General features: G+C 50.9%; 1 protein-coding gene across 1 annotated transcript; it reads right to left on the bottom strand.

The window, feature by feature from the left end:
- Window positions 1-198: 198 nt before the first annotated feature.
- LOC118700707 (olfactory receptor 14A16-like) lies at window positions 199-1,152 on the bottom strand. Its single transcript, XM_036405303.1, has one exon. It carries the CDS (start codon window positions 1,150-1,152, stop codon window positions 199-201), a length of 954 nt encoding a protein of 317 aa, XP_036261196.1.
- Window positions 1,153-13,637: the final 12,485 nt, after the last annotated feature.

The raw sequence follows: 13,637 nt of genomic DNA, 5'->3' as shown, positions 1-13,637 counted from the left end.
GGAGATCCTTTAGTTCCTTTAAAGCCACTGAGAATGCAGCCCCTCACGGACACAGTCCGTGGCCACAGGGAAGGTGGAGAGAAACAAAAAGAGAAATGGCACAATGACATTTCTTTGCGGAAAATATGAAAAACCTGAAACAAAGAAATAGAACCTCTGAAACCAAGAAGAAATATCAAAGTTTACTTTTATTACAATCTATTTACAGATATTCGCTATCAGTTTAATGTTTCTGAAACCAGTCATCAGTCTCCTCACTGCAGCCTTGAGCTCCTGGTTCCTCAGGCTGTAGATGAGGGGGTTCAGGGCTGGAGGCACCACTGAGTACAGAACTGACAGGCCCAGATCCAGGGATGGGGAGGACATGGAGGGGGGCTTCAGGTAGGCAAACATGACAGTGCTGACAAACAGGGAGACCACAGCCAGGTGAGGGAGGCAGGTGGAAAAGGCTTTGTGCCGTCCCTGCTCAGAGGGGATCCTCAGCACAGCTCTGAAGATCTGCGCATAGGAGAAAACAATGAACACAAAACAACTGAGTCCTAAAAAGGCACTGACAGCCATGAGCCCAAGTTCCCTGAGGTGGGATTCTGAGCAGGAGAGCTTGAGGATCTGTGGGATTTCACAGAAGAACTGGCCCAGGGCATTGCCATGGCACAGGGGCAGGGAAAATGTATTGGCTGTGTGCATGAGAGCATTGAGAAAGGCACTGGCCCAGGCAGCTGCTGCCATGTGGGCACAAGCTCTGCTGCCCAGGAGGGTCCCGTAGTGCAGGGGTTTGCAGATGGACACGTAGCGGTCGTAGCACATAGTAGTGAGGAGAAAATATTCTGCTCCCGTGAAGAAGATCAGGAAAAAAACCTGAGTAGCACATCCTGAGTAGGAGATGTTTCTGGTGTCCCAGAGGGAATTGTGCATGGCTTTGGGGACAGTGGTGCAGATGGAGCCCAGGTCAGCGAGGGCCAGGTTGAGCAGGAAGAAGAACATGGGCGTGTGCAGGTGGTGGCCGCAGGCTACGGCGCTGATGATGAGGCCGTTGCCCAGGAGGGCAGCCAGGGAGATGCCCAGCAAGAGGCAGAAGTGCAGGAGCTGCAGCTGCCGCGTGTCTGCCAATGCCAGCAGGAGGAAGTGCCTGATGGAGCTGCTGTTGGACATTTGCTGGGGCTGCACATGGGCACCTGTTCATGGAGAAAGGACAGTGAAGAGTTAGAGGAGATACCTGTCAACAAAATCAAAGCCTTTTCTCATACACCTACCCTGGAACACACATAGATACACTTGTGTTTTTAAGAATTCTGGTGTTTACTTTAAAGCTTCCCCATACCTCTGCTGGTGTTCTTGAATATCAGAAACCCTCACCATTTCTACTGCCCTTAGGGAATAGAGAGAATGTTCTGAGAGGCAAAGTGATAAGTGGAGAGCTAGTGGAGATTGTCTGTCATTCTGACCTGTTCAGAATTTCGCTGGGCTTTAACCTTTGTCAGTTGGAGGGTGATCACCTCCCCATGTTTCCCTTTAAAATTCCCCAGGTACTGCTGAGAGCAGATGTTTCCACCACAGCCCAGCTCCACATTTCTAGCCAAGGACTCACGTTGCTCATTTCACCAACCCAGTAGCATTTTCAGTGTCACAACACCTCTGCCTTTGCCCATCAATCTCATATCTCAGAGATGCTCTGGGACAGGTTTGCACCCTGGATTGAAGCTCCCAGCTTGGACTGAAATCTCAGGGAGACTTCCAAGTGTCCTTCTGATGACATTGGATGAAGGGAGATGCAGCTCCTTCCCTGGCTGCACTGACAGCATTGCCCAGAGCCGGGCACTGGGGACAGCGTCACCCTGAGCCAGCTGTGCCCCCTGCCAGAGCCCCCAGGGCCGGGCAGCTGCTCCCAGCCCTGTGCTCTGCAGAGGGAACTGGGCCTGGGGCTGCAGAGCTGCCCCACGGCTCTGCTGCAGCTCTGCCTGCACAGCAGGGGCTGCACGCCTTGGAGCCCCGGCCCTGAGGGCAGAGGCTTGGCTGGGGCACAGGAGGGAGGGGGCTTGTTCAGAGGGAGGGGCTGCACTGGAGGGGCTCCTGTGGGCATCTCTAAACTCTCCCTGCCACAGCATTGCTGGGCTTTGTTTTCTCTCCTTCCCTGATCTTCTCTCTGCTTCCTGCAGATTTCCCTCCTGCAGGTGTTTCCCTGTGCCTGATCTCTCCCTGCCAGCACTCACAGACCCCAAATCTCTGTGCACTCTCCTTGGCCGTACAGAACCCTGCCTGTTTGCAGGGCACTGGCTGGGGGCAGGTTCTGTTTGCAGCTTGGAGCAAGGACAGCTCAGACTGAGCCTGATGGCTCCAGCAAAGGTGATGCTGCTGCTGTGCATGGGCAGAGTGGCTGAAAGCACATTAGGGATCTCCTGTGAACCTATTGATAACTAAAAGGAGCACTTCAGATGTCTGAAACTCCTGTCAAAATCCATAATTAATAATTCAGAATTAACCTTTAATATGTATCCCCTCCTCCCTGCCATTCTCCAGTAGTAGTAAACTGAATACCTAGTCTTAGGAAATTTCCTCATTTTGAACAAAACCCTTGCCCTGGAAATATTATATGACTGATCAGAACCCCTCAGCATGTCAGAGCTCCATGAGCATTTCACCTCCCCGGCACCAGAAATACCCAGAGTTGTACTCACAAGGTCTGGAGGCATTGGGATGTTCCAGCTTGAGGAGATGGCTCCAGGAGCTGCAGCTGCACTGTCCTGCAGCCAGAGGTTCCTGTGCCAAGGGCTGGCAGTGATTGTGCCCCAGGCACTTCTCAGCCCCTTCCCAGCCCTGACTGATTGAAGCTCTCTGTGCCTCTGTGCTGTGCCCGGGCTGGCTGCAGGCAGTGCCCCAGCCCTGCTGGGCTGGCACAAGAGCTGCTCATCCAGAGAAATGTGCTTTTGAAGCTCTTCTTGGTGACCAGGAGCTGCCTCTGTGCCAGGAGCCCAGCCCAGCTCAGCAGCACAGACACAGCACAAGGACTTTAATCAGCCTCTGGGGCTTTGTGCTCAGGCCCTGAACATCAGTCCCTGAGAGGGAGCTGAAGAAACCTCTGCAGAACTCCAAGGCAGAATCCAACTCCAAACTTTCTTGGACTTTTAATGGCTCCCAGAGAGGGACACAACTAAGCAAGTGTCCCCAGGCCCCAGGCAGAGCAGAGAACTGCAGGCAGTGATGACAGGTGGGGACACAGAGAAGCCAAGTCTTGGTGCCCTGGGGCACAGCAGGGTCTGTGCCAGCAAGGGCTGGGAGGAGACACCTTGTCCTGAGGCCCTGGGGCCTCCTGGCACAGCCCCAGCCAGGCTGGGCACTGTCAGCCCCTTGTGCTGCCCTCAGCATCCCCCCCTAGCCCACATCCCAGTGGCCTCAAGTATCTGCTGCAAGGAGTCCCTGGGGAGCCTGGCTCAGCAATGGCCCTGGGGGCTCCTTCATGCTCCCTGCAGGTACTGCAGGTTTTTCAAAGGACTTTGGGTTTGTCTTTTGCCTTGGAGTCTCTGAGAGGTTTGTGGAATCCTGGCCTCCAATTATCTGCTGTAATTAGTCCCTGGAGAGGCTTTGTTAGTAACAACACTCACTTGGGCTCATTAATACTTCAGGGTACTCCAGTTATTTGAAGGTACTTGGTGTTTCCCTTTTGATGCAGACTCTGTGAGAGGTTTGTGCAATCATGGCCCCAATTATCTGCTTTAATGAGTCCCTTGAGAGCTTTGTACTGACACTCAGTGGGGCTCATTAATGCCTTGAGATACTCAAGTTGTTTAAGGTAGTTTGGAATTTCCTTTCTACATTGAGACTCTGAGAGGTTTTTGGTCAATCCTGGCCTCCAATTCTCTCCTCTAAGGAGTCCATGAGCAGCCTGTGTTGGGGATGGACCTCAGTGGGACCCATTCATGCTTTGAGACACTTTGGGGTTTTCTTCTGACTTTCACTCCTGGAAAGGTTTGTGCAATCTCCTCTCAGGCCCTGAGGTTCAAGGGCTCAGCTCCAAATGCACCACAGGGTTCATCAGGATGCAGCAAGTCCTGACAAACCATGGCTCTGCCTTGATTTCCCTCTGCTCTAATGCAGTTTATCAGGAATGTATCTGTAGTGATTTTGGTTTGCTAATTTGAGATTTCTCAGCCAATGCATCTATTAATGCAGTGGGATCAGTGTTGGCTAATTACCATTGCACTCACTGGAATATATTTACTCATTTCCTGCTGTGAGATAGGATTAGGAGAAAGGCAAAGTAGGCTCAAAATTTTAAAAGTGTATATAGAAAAGTTTATTACCAGTAAATAGAAGAAAGAGTAATAAGAATCTGAACACTTCTCCTCTCCCTACAAACTTTTCTTTCTTACTGACAATGCAAGGAGACAAATCCTGAAAGTTTCAGTCAGTTTACGCCATCTAGAACAGTCTTTCTTCAGTTCACTTCGGGAGAGGAGTCTCTCTTTCATGCTATGGAGACTTCATAAGAAAAAAGTTCTCTCGTGGCTCTCAATTCCCACGATTAGCAGCTGCCAGAAAATCTGCAATCATGAAGTCCCTCCCATTTTTCATAGCTTTTCCCACAGCTGTTTTTATGGGCCATGTCAACTTATGGGGTATGAGTTTAAAGATGAGCTGTTCAAGAGCAAAGATTCTCTTCATCTATTTCTGAAATCATCTTCATCTCCGAGAACAGAGATCTTCTTCTTCTCTCCCTGAGGGCACAGGGTCTCACCACTCTTCTCTCTTTCTCTGTTAAAACTTCTCATAGGATCACAGCTACTTCAACATTTGCCTACTTTAGCATGGAGGTTTTTGCTGAACAAGTAATCTCCCCATATTTTCAATTACATATAGGGAAAAAGAGAGTCTGACATATTAATTACATCCTTCCCCATAGCTTTTCAAGAGGATTTCAGTCCCAAGATCAAGGCATCTCCTCATCCCTCCCATCTGGGACTCAACTATCACTTCACTGACCTCGGGATCTTCATGTTGCTCCTCTGTGTGCCGGCACTTTGTCCTTTTCTCTCACTGGAGGGAGGATGGAAGCACTGAAAGAGTTCATATTTCACCCAGGGCCTGCAGATGGTTCCGTGCCCCTGGCTGGGCTCGGTGCTTGTGGCCAGAGCTGTTTTACGATGGAGGTTTCTGCAGCGGCTGCGCTGGGGCTGTGTCAGGATGGGCCGCGCTGGGGCAGGGCAAGGATCTCAGCAGCCAGGCCAGAGCACAGCAGCAGCACGGCCGGGGGCCGATGGCTTCTCCTGCCCCTGCCCGGGGCTTGCGGCTGAAGCCCAAGGGTGGCAGAATCTTGGCTGAGCCGGCCCGGCCCGGGGCTGCTCCTGGGGCCCGGCGGATCCTGGCTGGGCCCGGGCTGGCGGCGGGGCAGGGCTCAGCAGTGCCCAGATGTTCCCAACTGCAGCCATGGCCCGGCCCGGCCTCGGCCCCGCAGCCTCCCCTGCCCTGCCCGGCAGCCGATGGGGCCTGGCGGGGTCCCTGGGAAGGGGCCCAGCCCCACGGCAGGAGCCGCCCGGCCCGGCCTGGCTGAGACGGTGCCGCGTCAGCCTTGTTACCTCTGTGCCAGCCAGAAGGGAAAGAGACCCTCCCAGGCTTTCTCATCTTTAACATGTGTCTTCACAGAGGCATGTACAGTTTCCTTCATGGTTTAACAGATTGTCAATTCTCAAAGCTAATTACTGGTTGTTTTTTTTTCAGACATGGAGGAAACTGCTAGCAGCTTCTCCTAAAACATCACTTCCGTGATGCAAAACCACCACAACTGCACAGAGCACAGAGTTCCTTTGTCCATATTGTGACATACAAAGCTGTGTTTCGTGTCAGGTACAAACAGGCAACGTGTGTATTTGTGAATGCAAAATGTGTGGACCCCGACAATGGGAGAGCTGTGAATTCTAATAATAACTTAGGAAAATAAAGCATGGAAAAAGGCCTTTGAACCTATCTTTTGTTTGCAATTAACCCTGGTTGATTTAGGAGCATTGGAATTAAGGTGTTAAGGATGTTGCTTTTTGCTTGCATTTAATCCATAAAGAGCTCTGCAATAATAACCTTTTGAAGTATAATTTTAGAATATTGCTTGTATCCTCGAAACTAGAGCTTTGGAATATATAGAAAGGAAACATGCTTATCTCACGCCTTAATAAAGCAGAGAAAAACAGCTTGAGAAAGGAAGATGACCATCACCTCAAGGATTTATGGTTTCGACCAAAGGGAAGCTGGAAATCACTGTTGTTAGATTTATAGTCTTTGCAATTAAAAGGAGGACACATCTGGGGAGCTGGACCTCACCAGATGGGATTCTCTTTCTTCTTTCGGAAACTGGACCGCCATCATCTGGGATCCTCCTTTTGAGATACATCCTGAGAAACTAAATCACAATAGTGTATAGAATTGTGATGTAATAATTTGGAATAAAAATTGCTGATGAGTAAAAAAATTGGACATAGAAACTGCTGAAAAAACTGATGAGTACCCCTGTAAATACCTGTAAGCCTCAACTATGGGTGTACAGTTGGAGGGAAAACTTCCCCCACTGTACCCAGCGCTGTATTGCTCATACTTGACCATATTAAATAATAAATTGATTGCTGCTTGAATATTGGCCTAGTCAAGCTTCTTATTCATAACAGATTTGGTGCGTTGGCCGGGAATTTCCAAATCCATTGAGGGAGACTCCTGATCTCGGGGAGGTTCCCCACCTGGGAGGCTTCTGCCTCCGGTGGCCCTGAGTGACGGGTGAATCTCTCGGCAAAGAGGAAATCCATAAGGTAAATTATGAGCAAAGAGTTTTGAGCTCCTGGAGTAGACTGCAGTAAATTCACCTGTAAAAACTCGTGCACAAAGACCCAGGCGAGAAAAGGAGGCTGTGAGTATCGCTTGGTTTGGGGAATAAGAACAGGTGTAGGTGTGTGAGAGTGTGAATGGTGTGTGAATGAGACGTGACCTACTCACGACACGAGAGTGGAGAGTTCTCCTAACCTCAGTTTTGCTACCCTGCAAGGGGAGCGGCAGGTGAAGGAACGAAGCGTGTGGAGAAGGATTTTCTGTATATAAAAGGTCGGAGTGGGGGGTGAGATAATAGTACAGAGAGGATTTCTTTTTTTTTCCTGGTAAAGAGTCAGAGGCAAGAGGCATTAGAAGGGACTTTTTATTAAGGAAATTCTTGACAAGAAGGGACTAAGGTCTGAATAAGTGAGGTTAAAGCAAGTAAGGGAACACCCGTTCGGGAAAAATTGGTCAATGCCAAAGCAAAAACCCAGGAGCTGGTATAAACCAGCAGGAAAAGAAAGGTACTGAAAGTACTGGAAAAAGAGGGAGCATTTTGCCAGATATACCCCAGGACAGCCCCCTTGGGGTAATGTTAAAATTGTGGGACAAATGTGAATCCAGGAGAGGAAAAAGTAAAGAGAAAATGATACAATATTTTATGGTAGAATGGACTAAGGAAATGATACGACCTGATAATTTATACTGGCCAATGTACAGGTCATCTGAAGGGTGGATCTGTAAGGCTTGAATGCCGATGTAAACAAAAAGGACCCTATTAACCAAGAAGAAAGCGATTATGCTGCTTTATGGCATGGGTCCTGGCCTACTCCCCTGTATGCATTAAAAACCAAAAAGGAAAAGAATCAGTGGGACCCCTTAGATAACCTTCCCCCCACTTATCTACCACAGCCAGCTGCACTGGCAGAGGTGCCTCATCTAGCACCTAACCCAGCACCCTTTGAACCCATTCCAGCACCCCTAGCACCCAATCCAGCACCCCCTGCACCACAAGCCCCGGTGGCTCCGTTTCTGCTGCCACAAGCCCCAGTGGCTCCGCTCCCAGTACTTGATTCACCACCAGCACACAGCCAGGAAAGGGTACGAGCAGAAAGCAGTGGGGATAGCAATAAACAAGGGAAGGGGGGCAGCTGTACCCATTGAGGGAAGTACCATTAGTAGGAAATCAAGGGAGACCAGTCATCGGGTATATGTCAGCACCCCTGAACACCGGGGATGTAAGGGCTTTTAAAAAAGAAATAGGAAGGTTACTTGAAGATCCCCTGGGGTATCTGAAAGGTTAGATCAGTTTCTATGTCCCAGTATTTACACCTGGATGGAGATTCAGTCAATTTTATTCACAGTAGAGGAGAGGCAGCTGATAAGGCAGCCTGGCATGAGAATTTGGGATAGAGATCAACAGAAGGGACCTTAGGGAGAAATGAAATGGCCCCTGGCAGCCCCTAACTGGGACCATAACAATGACCAGGTAAGGCAGAATATGGTGGATCTCAGGAATATAATTATTCAGGGAATCCGAGAAGCAGTCCCCAGAGGGCAAAATATTAGCAAGGCCCTGAATGAACGTCAGGGGAAAGATGAGTCACCCACAGATTGGTTAGAAAGAATAAGGAAGAGCATACAAATGTATTCGGGATTAGATCCTGATACAGCAGTGGGGGAAGCATTAATCAAAACTCAGTTTGTGGCCAAGTCCTGGGAGGATATAAGAAGGAAACTTGAAAAGTTAGACGGTTGGCAGGAGAGAGGTTTGCAAGAATTGTTAAGGGAAGCACAGAGAATTTATATTCGCAGAGATGAAGAAAAGGCCAAAGCCAAAGCTAAGGTCTTTGTGGCTGCGGTAAAGGAGGTACAGAACGGTGGTGCATCTTCAGGGAATGCTAAAACCATGAGAAAAGTAACAGGTGAGGGTTCTAAAAAACCTACCTGCTTTTACTGTGGTAAGGAAGGACATGTTAAAAGGTTTTGCAAGAAATGGGAGGCAGATCAAAAACTGTTTGACCAGGATTAATGGTGTCAAGGGCTCTATTTATTAGGGACCAGACCATCGCAAGAGCCCTTGATAAAATTAAGAATAGGTCCCGAAGGTGAAGAATTCACCTTTTTATTAGATAGAGGTGCTGAAAGATCAACAGTGCAAAGATTACCAAAAGGATGCAAAATCAGCAGGAAAACAGCTCAAGTAATTGGAGCAAAAGGGGAGGCCTTTAAGGTTCCCATTATTGAACAAGTATTAATTGAAGCAAAGGGAAAAGTGGATATTGTGATCTATTCCTAGTTTCAGAAGCAGAATGCAATCTTTTGGGGAGAGACCTGATTCTTTTGTTAAAAATTGGCATCCAACCCCAAAATGATCAACTAACGGTACAGCTGTACAAATTGACAGAGCAGGATGAGAGTAAAATATGTCCTGATGTCTGGTCCATTCCTGGGGAGATCGGTAAATTGGATCTAGAGCCCTTAAAAATCACCATTGTAAACCCTGAGTTTCCTATAAGAGTGAGACAATACCCTATTCCACTAGATGGGAGGCCAGGGCTGAAGCCAGTAATTGAAGAACTCTCAAAGCAGGGCAAGTTAGAAGAATGTCTGTCACCCCACAATACTCCCATAATCCCTGTGATGAAAAGTGATGGTAGCTCCCGTGTAGTCCAAGACCTAAGGGCTGTTAATCAACGAACAGCCACAAGATTTCCTGTGGGAGCTAACCCGTATACATTACTAAGTCAGGTTTCCTCTGACTATACTTGGTATAGTGTAGTGGATTTGAAAGATGCCTTTTGGTCCTGTCCTTTAGAGGAGGGATGCAGGGACTATTTTGCCTTTGAGTGGCAATGCAAGCCCCTTGCTTCCATTGTCCCCAGGCTCTCCCAAGGCTCTCCTTGGTTCCGCCGTGTCACAATGGCCCCTTGGTTCCACAGGGCCCTGCAGGGTCACAGTGGCCTCTGTGGTTCCACCAGGACCCAGACTGTCACCATGGACTCCTTGCTTCCTTTCAGCCCCACAGTGTCACCATGGCCCCTTGGCTCTGTGCTGCCATGTCGTACACAGTGTCACCATGGTCCTCTTAGTGCCACCAGGCCCCGCAGTGTCACAATGGCCCCTTGCTTCCCCAGGGCCCTGCAGTGTCACAATCATCAGAGAATCAACCAGGCTGGAAATGACCTTGGAGAGCATCAAGTCCAACATGAGACCCAACACCACTTTGTCACCCAGACCATGGCACTCAGTCTTTCCTTAAAAACCTCCAGGGACAGTGACTCACCCACCTTCCTGGGCAGCCCATTCCAATGCCCAATCACCCTTTGTGTGAGGAATATTTCCTAATGTCCAGTCTAAAAATCCCCTGGTGCAGCTGAAGGCTGTGTCCTCTTGTCCTGTCCCAATTCCCTGGGAGAAGAGCCTGACCCCCACCTGGCGGCTCCCTCCTGTCAGGGAGTTGTAGAGAGTGATGAGGTCTCTCCTGAGCCTCCTCTTCTCCAGGATAAACAACCCCAGCTCCCTCAGCTGCTCCTCACAGGACTTGTGCTCCAGACCCCTCCCCAGCCTTATTTCCCTTCTCTGGACACGCTCCAGCCCCTCCATGGCCTTCCTAAATTGGGGGCCCAGAACTGGACACAGCACTCAAGGTGCTGCCCAACCAGTGCTGAGCACAGGGGAAGAATCACTGCCCTGCTCCTGCTGGCCACACCATTCTTGATCCATAGGAGTGCCAGGGGTTGGATGAGGCAAAAGGTGGAGAGGGGGTGGGGACAAAGTCTGATTAATTGTCAGCCATGAAGGGTCTTGATTTTAATATCTGTTCAGACTGCATTAGAAGGTGCTGGGGGTCAATATCATTTGGACATTAGAATGCACTTCTGAAATTAGTCTAACTAACCAGAGAATAATTGAAAACTTCAGTTATTCCCAGGGGCTTTTCTTGTTCAGGTGTTTCGAACAAATATTTAGGAGCTTTTCTCACTGAATTCCTGAACTGAAGAGCTCAAGAAAGAAGAGGCCTCTGGAGTAATAAAATTCATTAGCAACATCCAAATGGCTGAGGATCCATGCCCATGAGAGCAGCAATGAACAAAAATGGGCACAGCTTTGTGGCTGCCCCAGCTTTGGCATGGGCCCTGGGCCTGGAGAAGGAGCAGCTCTGGAGGGCCCCAAGGCCCGGGCTCTTGTGCTGCCCTGGGCAGATGGGATGGCAGCAGGGGCTGCAGAGCTTTCAGCACCTCAGGCCGAGGGGAGCAGGGCAGCCAGGGAGCCTCCTTTGGCCTTGGCCCAGCACCTTCCCCCATGTGTTGCAGTGTGTCACCATTTCCTGTCTCACCTATCCCAACCCCCTCAAGGACGCCAACCTTCCCCCTCCCCTTTTGCCCTCCTGCCTGGCACCTTCCAGCAAGGCGTCGTGTGATTGGCAGACCCCCCCAGGCCTGGGCTCACTGGTTTGTTATAGCGTCCACATCCCCTGACCCTTCCCCTGCTCACACCTGGTTGGCCCTCACCTGTCCATCCCCTCCCCCTGTCCCTGGGGATTAAAAAGAACACGAGACCATGCGGTCAGGGTCTCTGCCGTTGTCTCTGTCGTGGTTCGGTCTCTCCCTGTCTGGCTGAAGCTGGTACCACATTCAGAGGTCTACCATGCTACAATAAACTCTGGATCTAAGCTACACGGCAGAACCCGCTCCTTTTCTCTTCACCGTCTGAACCTTTTCCACCAAAGGTAAACTGAGTTCCTATTTTGCCTGGACTTGTTCTGAGCGCCCAGCTGCAGCACCCAGCCAGCCAAAGGCATCTCTGGGGTAAAAAACGCCACAGCTGCCGCCTTTGGTCCAACAGCGAGGCCAGACGAAGCCAGGCAGGACACACCTCGAAACATTCGGGGCTTAATATTTAATACCCATGGCTGGGGCTGAGTCCTGTGGCAGCTGCAGCTGCTGCTGCTGTGCCTTTGGCAGGGGCTGAGGCTGTGGGGCCAGTGCCCAGAGCAGCCTGGGCTGAGCAGAGCTGTGGGGCCAGAGCCGGCTGGGCTGGGCTGGGCTCAGAGAGGCCCTTGGTGCTGCCCAGAGCTCAGGGCAGCTGGCAGAGCTTGCAGGGAGCTGGGCCGGGCTCCGAGAGCCTGGCCCAGAAACCATCAGTGTCCATCTCAGCCTGGCTGAGCGTGCAGGGGCAGGACTCAGGCCAGGCCTTGTGGGGCAGGGCCAGCGCCTGTGCAAGGCATTGCAAACAGGCAAGTGGCCCAGAGAGGAGGCTGCTCTGTGCCCTTGGTGGCATGGACAGAGCAGGGAGAGGGCCCAGGACATTTGTCAGTGCCAGCCTCTGTGCCCATGCATTGGCAGCCCTGGCTGCTGAGCCCAGCTTTGGCCTGGGCTGAGTTTGGCTGTGGCCCAGCCCCATCCTCCTGCGGGGCTCAGGGCCTGTTCCCGGCCATGGCCAGCCCTGGATGCCTCTCTGCTGGCCCAGAGGCCAGCAGAGCCCGGGGCAGGGCTGTCTGTGCAGCCCCACAGGTGCCAGGGGCTCTGCAGGAGCTGGCAGAGGCTGCCCAGCAGGGAGGCCATGGGGCACAGAGCCCCAAGGCTGCTGTGGGCACCACGGCACAGGGGCCGTTCCCAGCCACAATGCTCCTGGCCTGGGCTGGGCCTGCACAGGGGCTGGGCCACCATGGCTGGGCCAGCACAGGGCCACAAAGGGGCCACGCAGCCGCTGCCAGGGCTGACAGCAAGGCCAGGCACACACAAGCAATTGCTGAGCATGGCCTGCGCTGGCCAGGCCTGACTGTGCCAAAGGCACAGCTCAGCTGCCCTTGGAGGCTGCAGCAACACTCCAGAGCCCAAAGAGCCTCCATGGCTGGGCTGGAGACCAAGGCTGCAGCAGGGAAATGCAGGGCTGCTGCGGGATGGGCAGGCCATTGAATTCCAGCACACACCTCAGCTCTCTGATGATCCCAGCACCATGCTGGGCCCTGTTTCAGACTGGAGCAGAGCAGATGTTGATGGGACAGGAACCCTGCGGGGCTGTCAGGGACCTGCAGCTTGCAACGTGCTCTGCTCTCCCTCAGGTGCTCTCGGAGAGATCCAATCCCAGCTGGGCACCTTAGGGCACAAGTGGCACAGCCTGTCCATGGGCACACAGCTGATGTCTGCCTGGAAAGGGGCACAGGTGTTAATACTTTTTGGTTTGATAATATACAAGCAAATCTTTATTATCTGGGTCATTTGATTACTTTTTAAGAAATGGCCAAGTTTTCCCACAAGGAACAGGAATTTCCTGCAGGTGTACTGATGGCAGGGGGAGAAACATTGATCTTGCCTTCTACTGGTGTCACCAATATTCTGTTCATTGTTTTCTCTCCCTCTTCCTTCAGGTATTTACAGGTCTCTTGTTTAAATGTCAATGTCAAAGGACATCTCTTCATTTAGAGTAGGTGGATCTATGTGCTTCCTACTGCTCTTTGATTTCCTTCTCCGGGTGCTCTCTTGTAATTCTTATGCTTCTCAACCAACTGGTTTCATGCTATGAGCAACAGGAAGTTGCCCAGTTTCCTGATGTTCAAAAAAAACTTTATTAGTCAACATCTTATTTGCATTTCCATCTTATACACAATTACCTTTTCCTTTATCTTTGTGTGAAGTTGTTCGTGTATGGACATCCCTTGAGGATGGGAGACATGTCAGATGCTGCTGGGACATCTCAGAGAGCTGAGGGAAGGGCTTTGATGGCTATTAAACTGTTCAAATGTTCTTCTTGTGTTTGTTGGCAAGAAACCTTTCTGTGCCTCTGAGTGTCACCAGGCCCTGAGCCCAAAGGACACAAACCTGATGAGTTGTGGTTCCCACTGCAGGGGC

This window comes from Molothrus ater, chromosome 35, assembly GCF_012460135.2.
Source record: "Molothrus ater isolate BHLD 08-10-18 breed brown headed cowbird chromosome 35, BPBGC_Mater_1.1, whole genome shotgun sequence".
NCBI classification, from domain to species: Eukaryota; Metazoa; Chordata; class Aves; order Passeriformes; family Icteridae; genus Molothrus; species Molothrus ater.
This window is presented reverse-complemented; position numbering and strand designations above follow the sequence as displayed.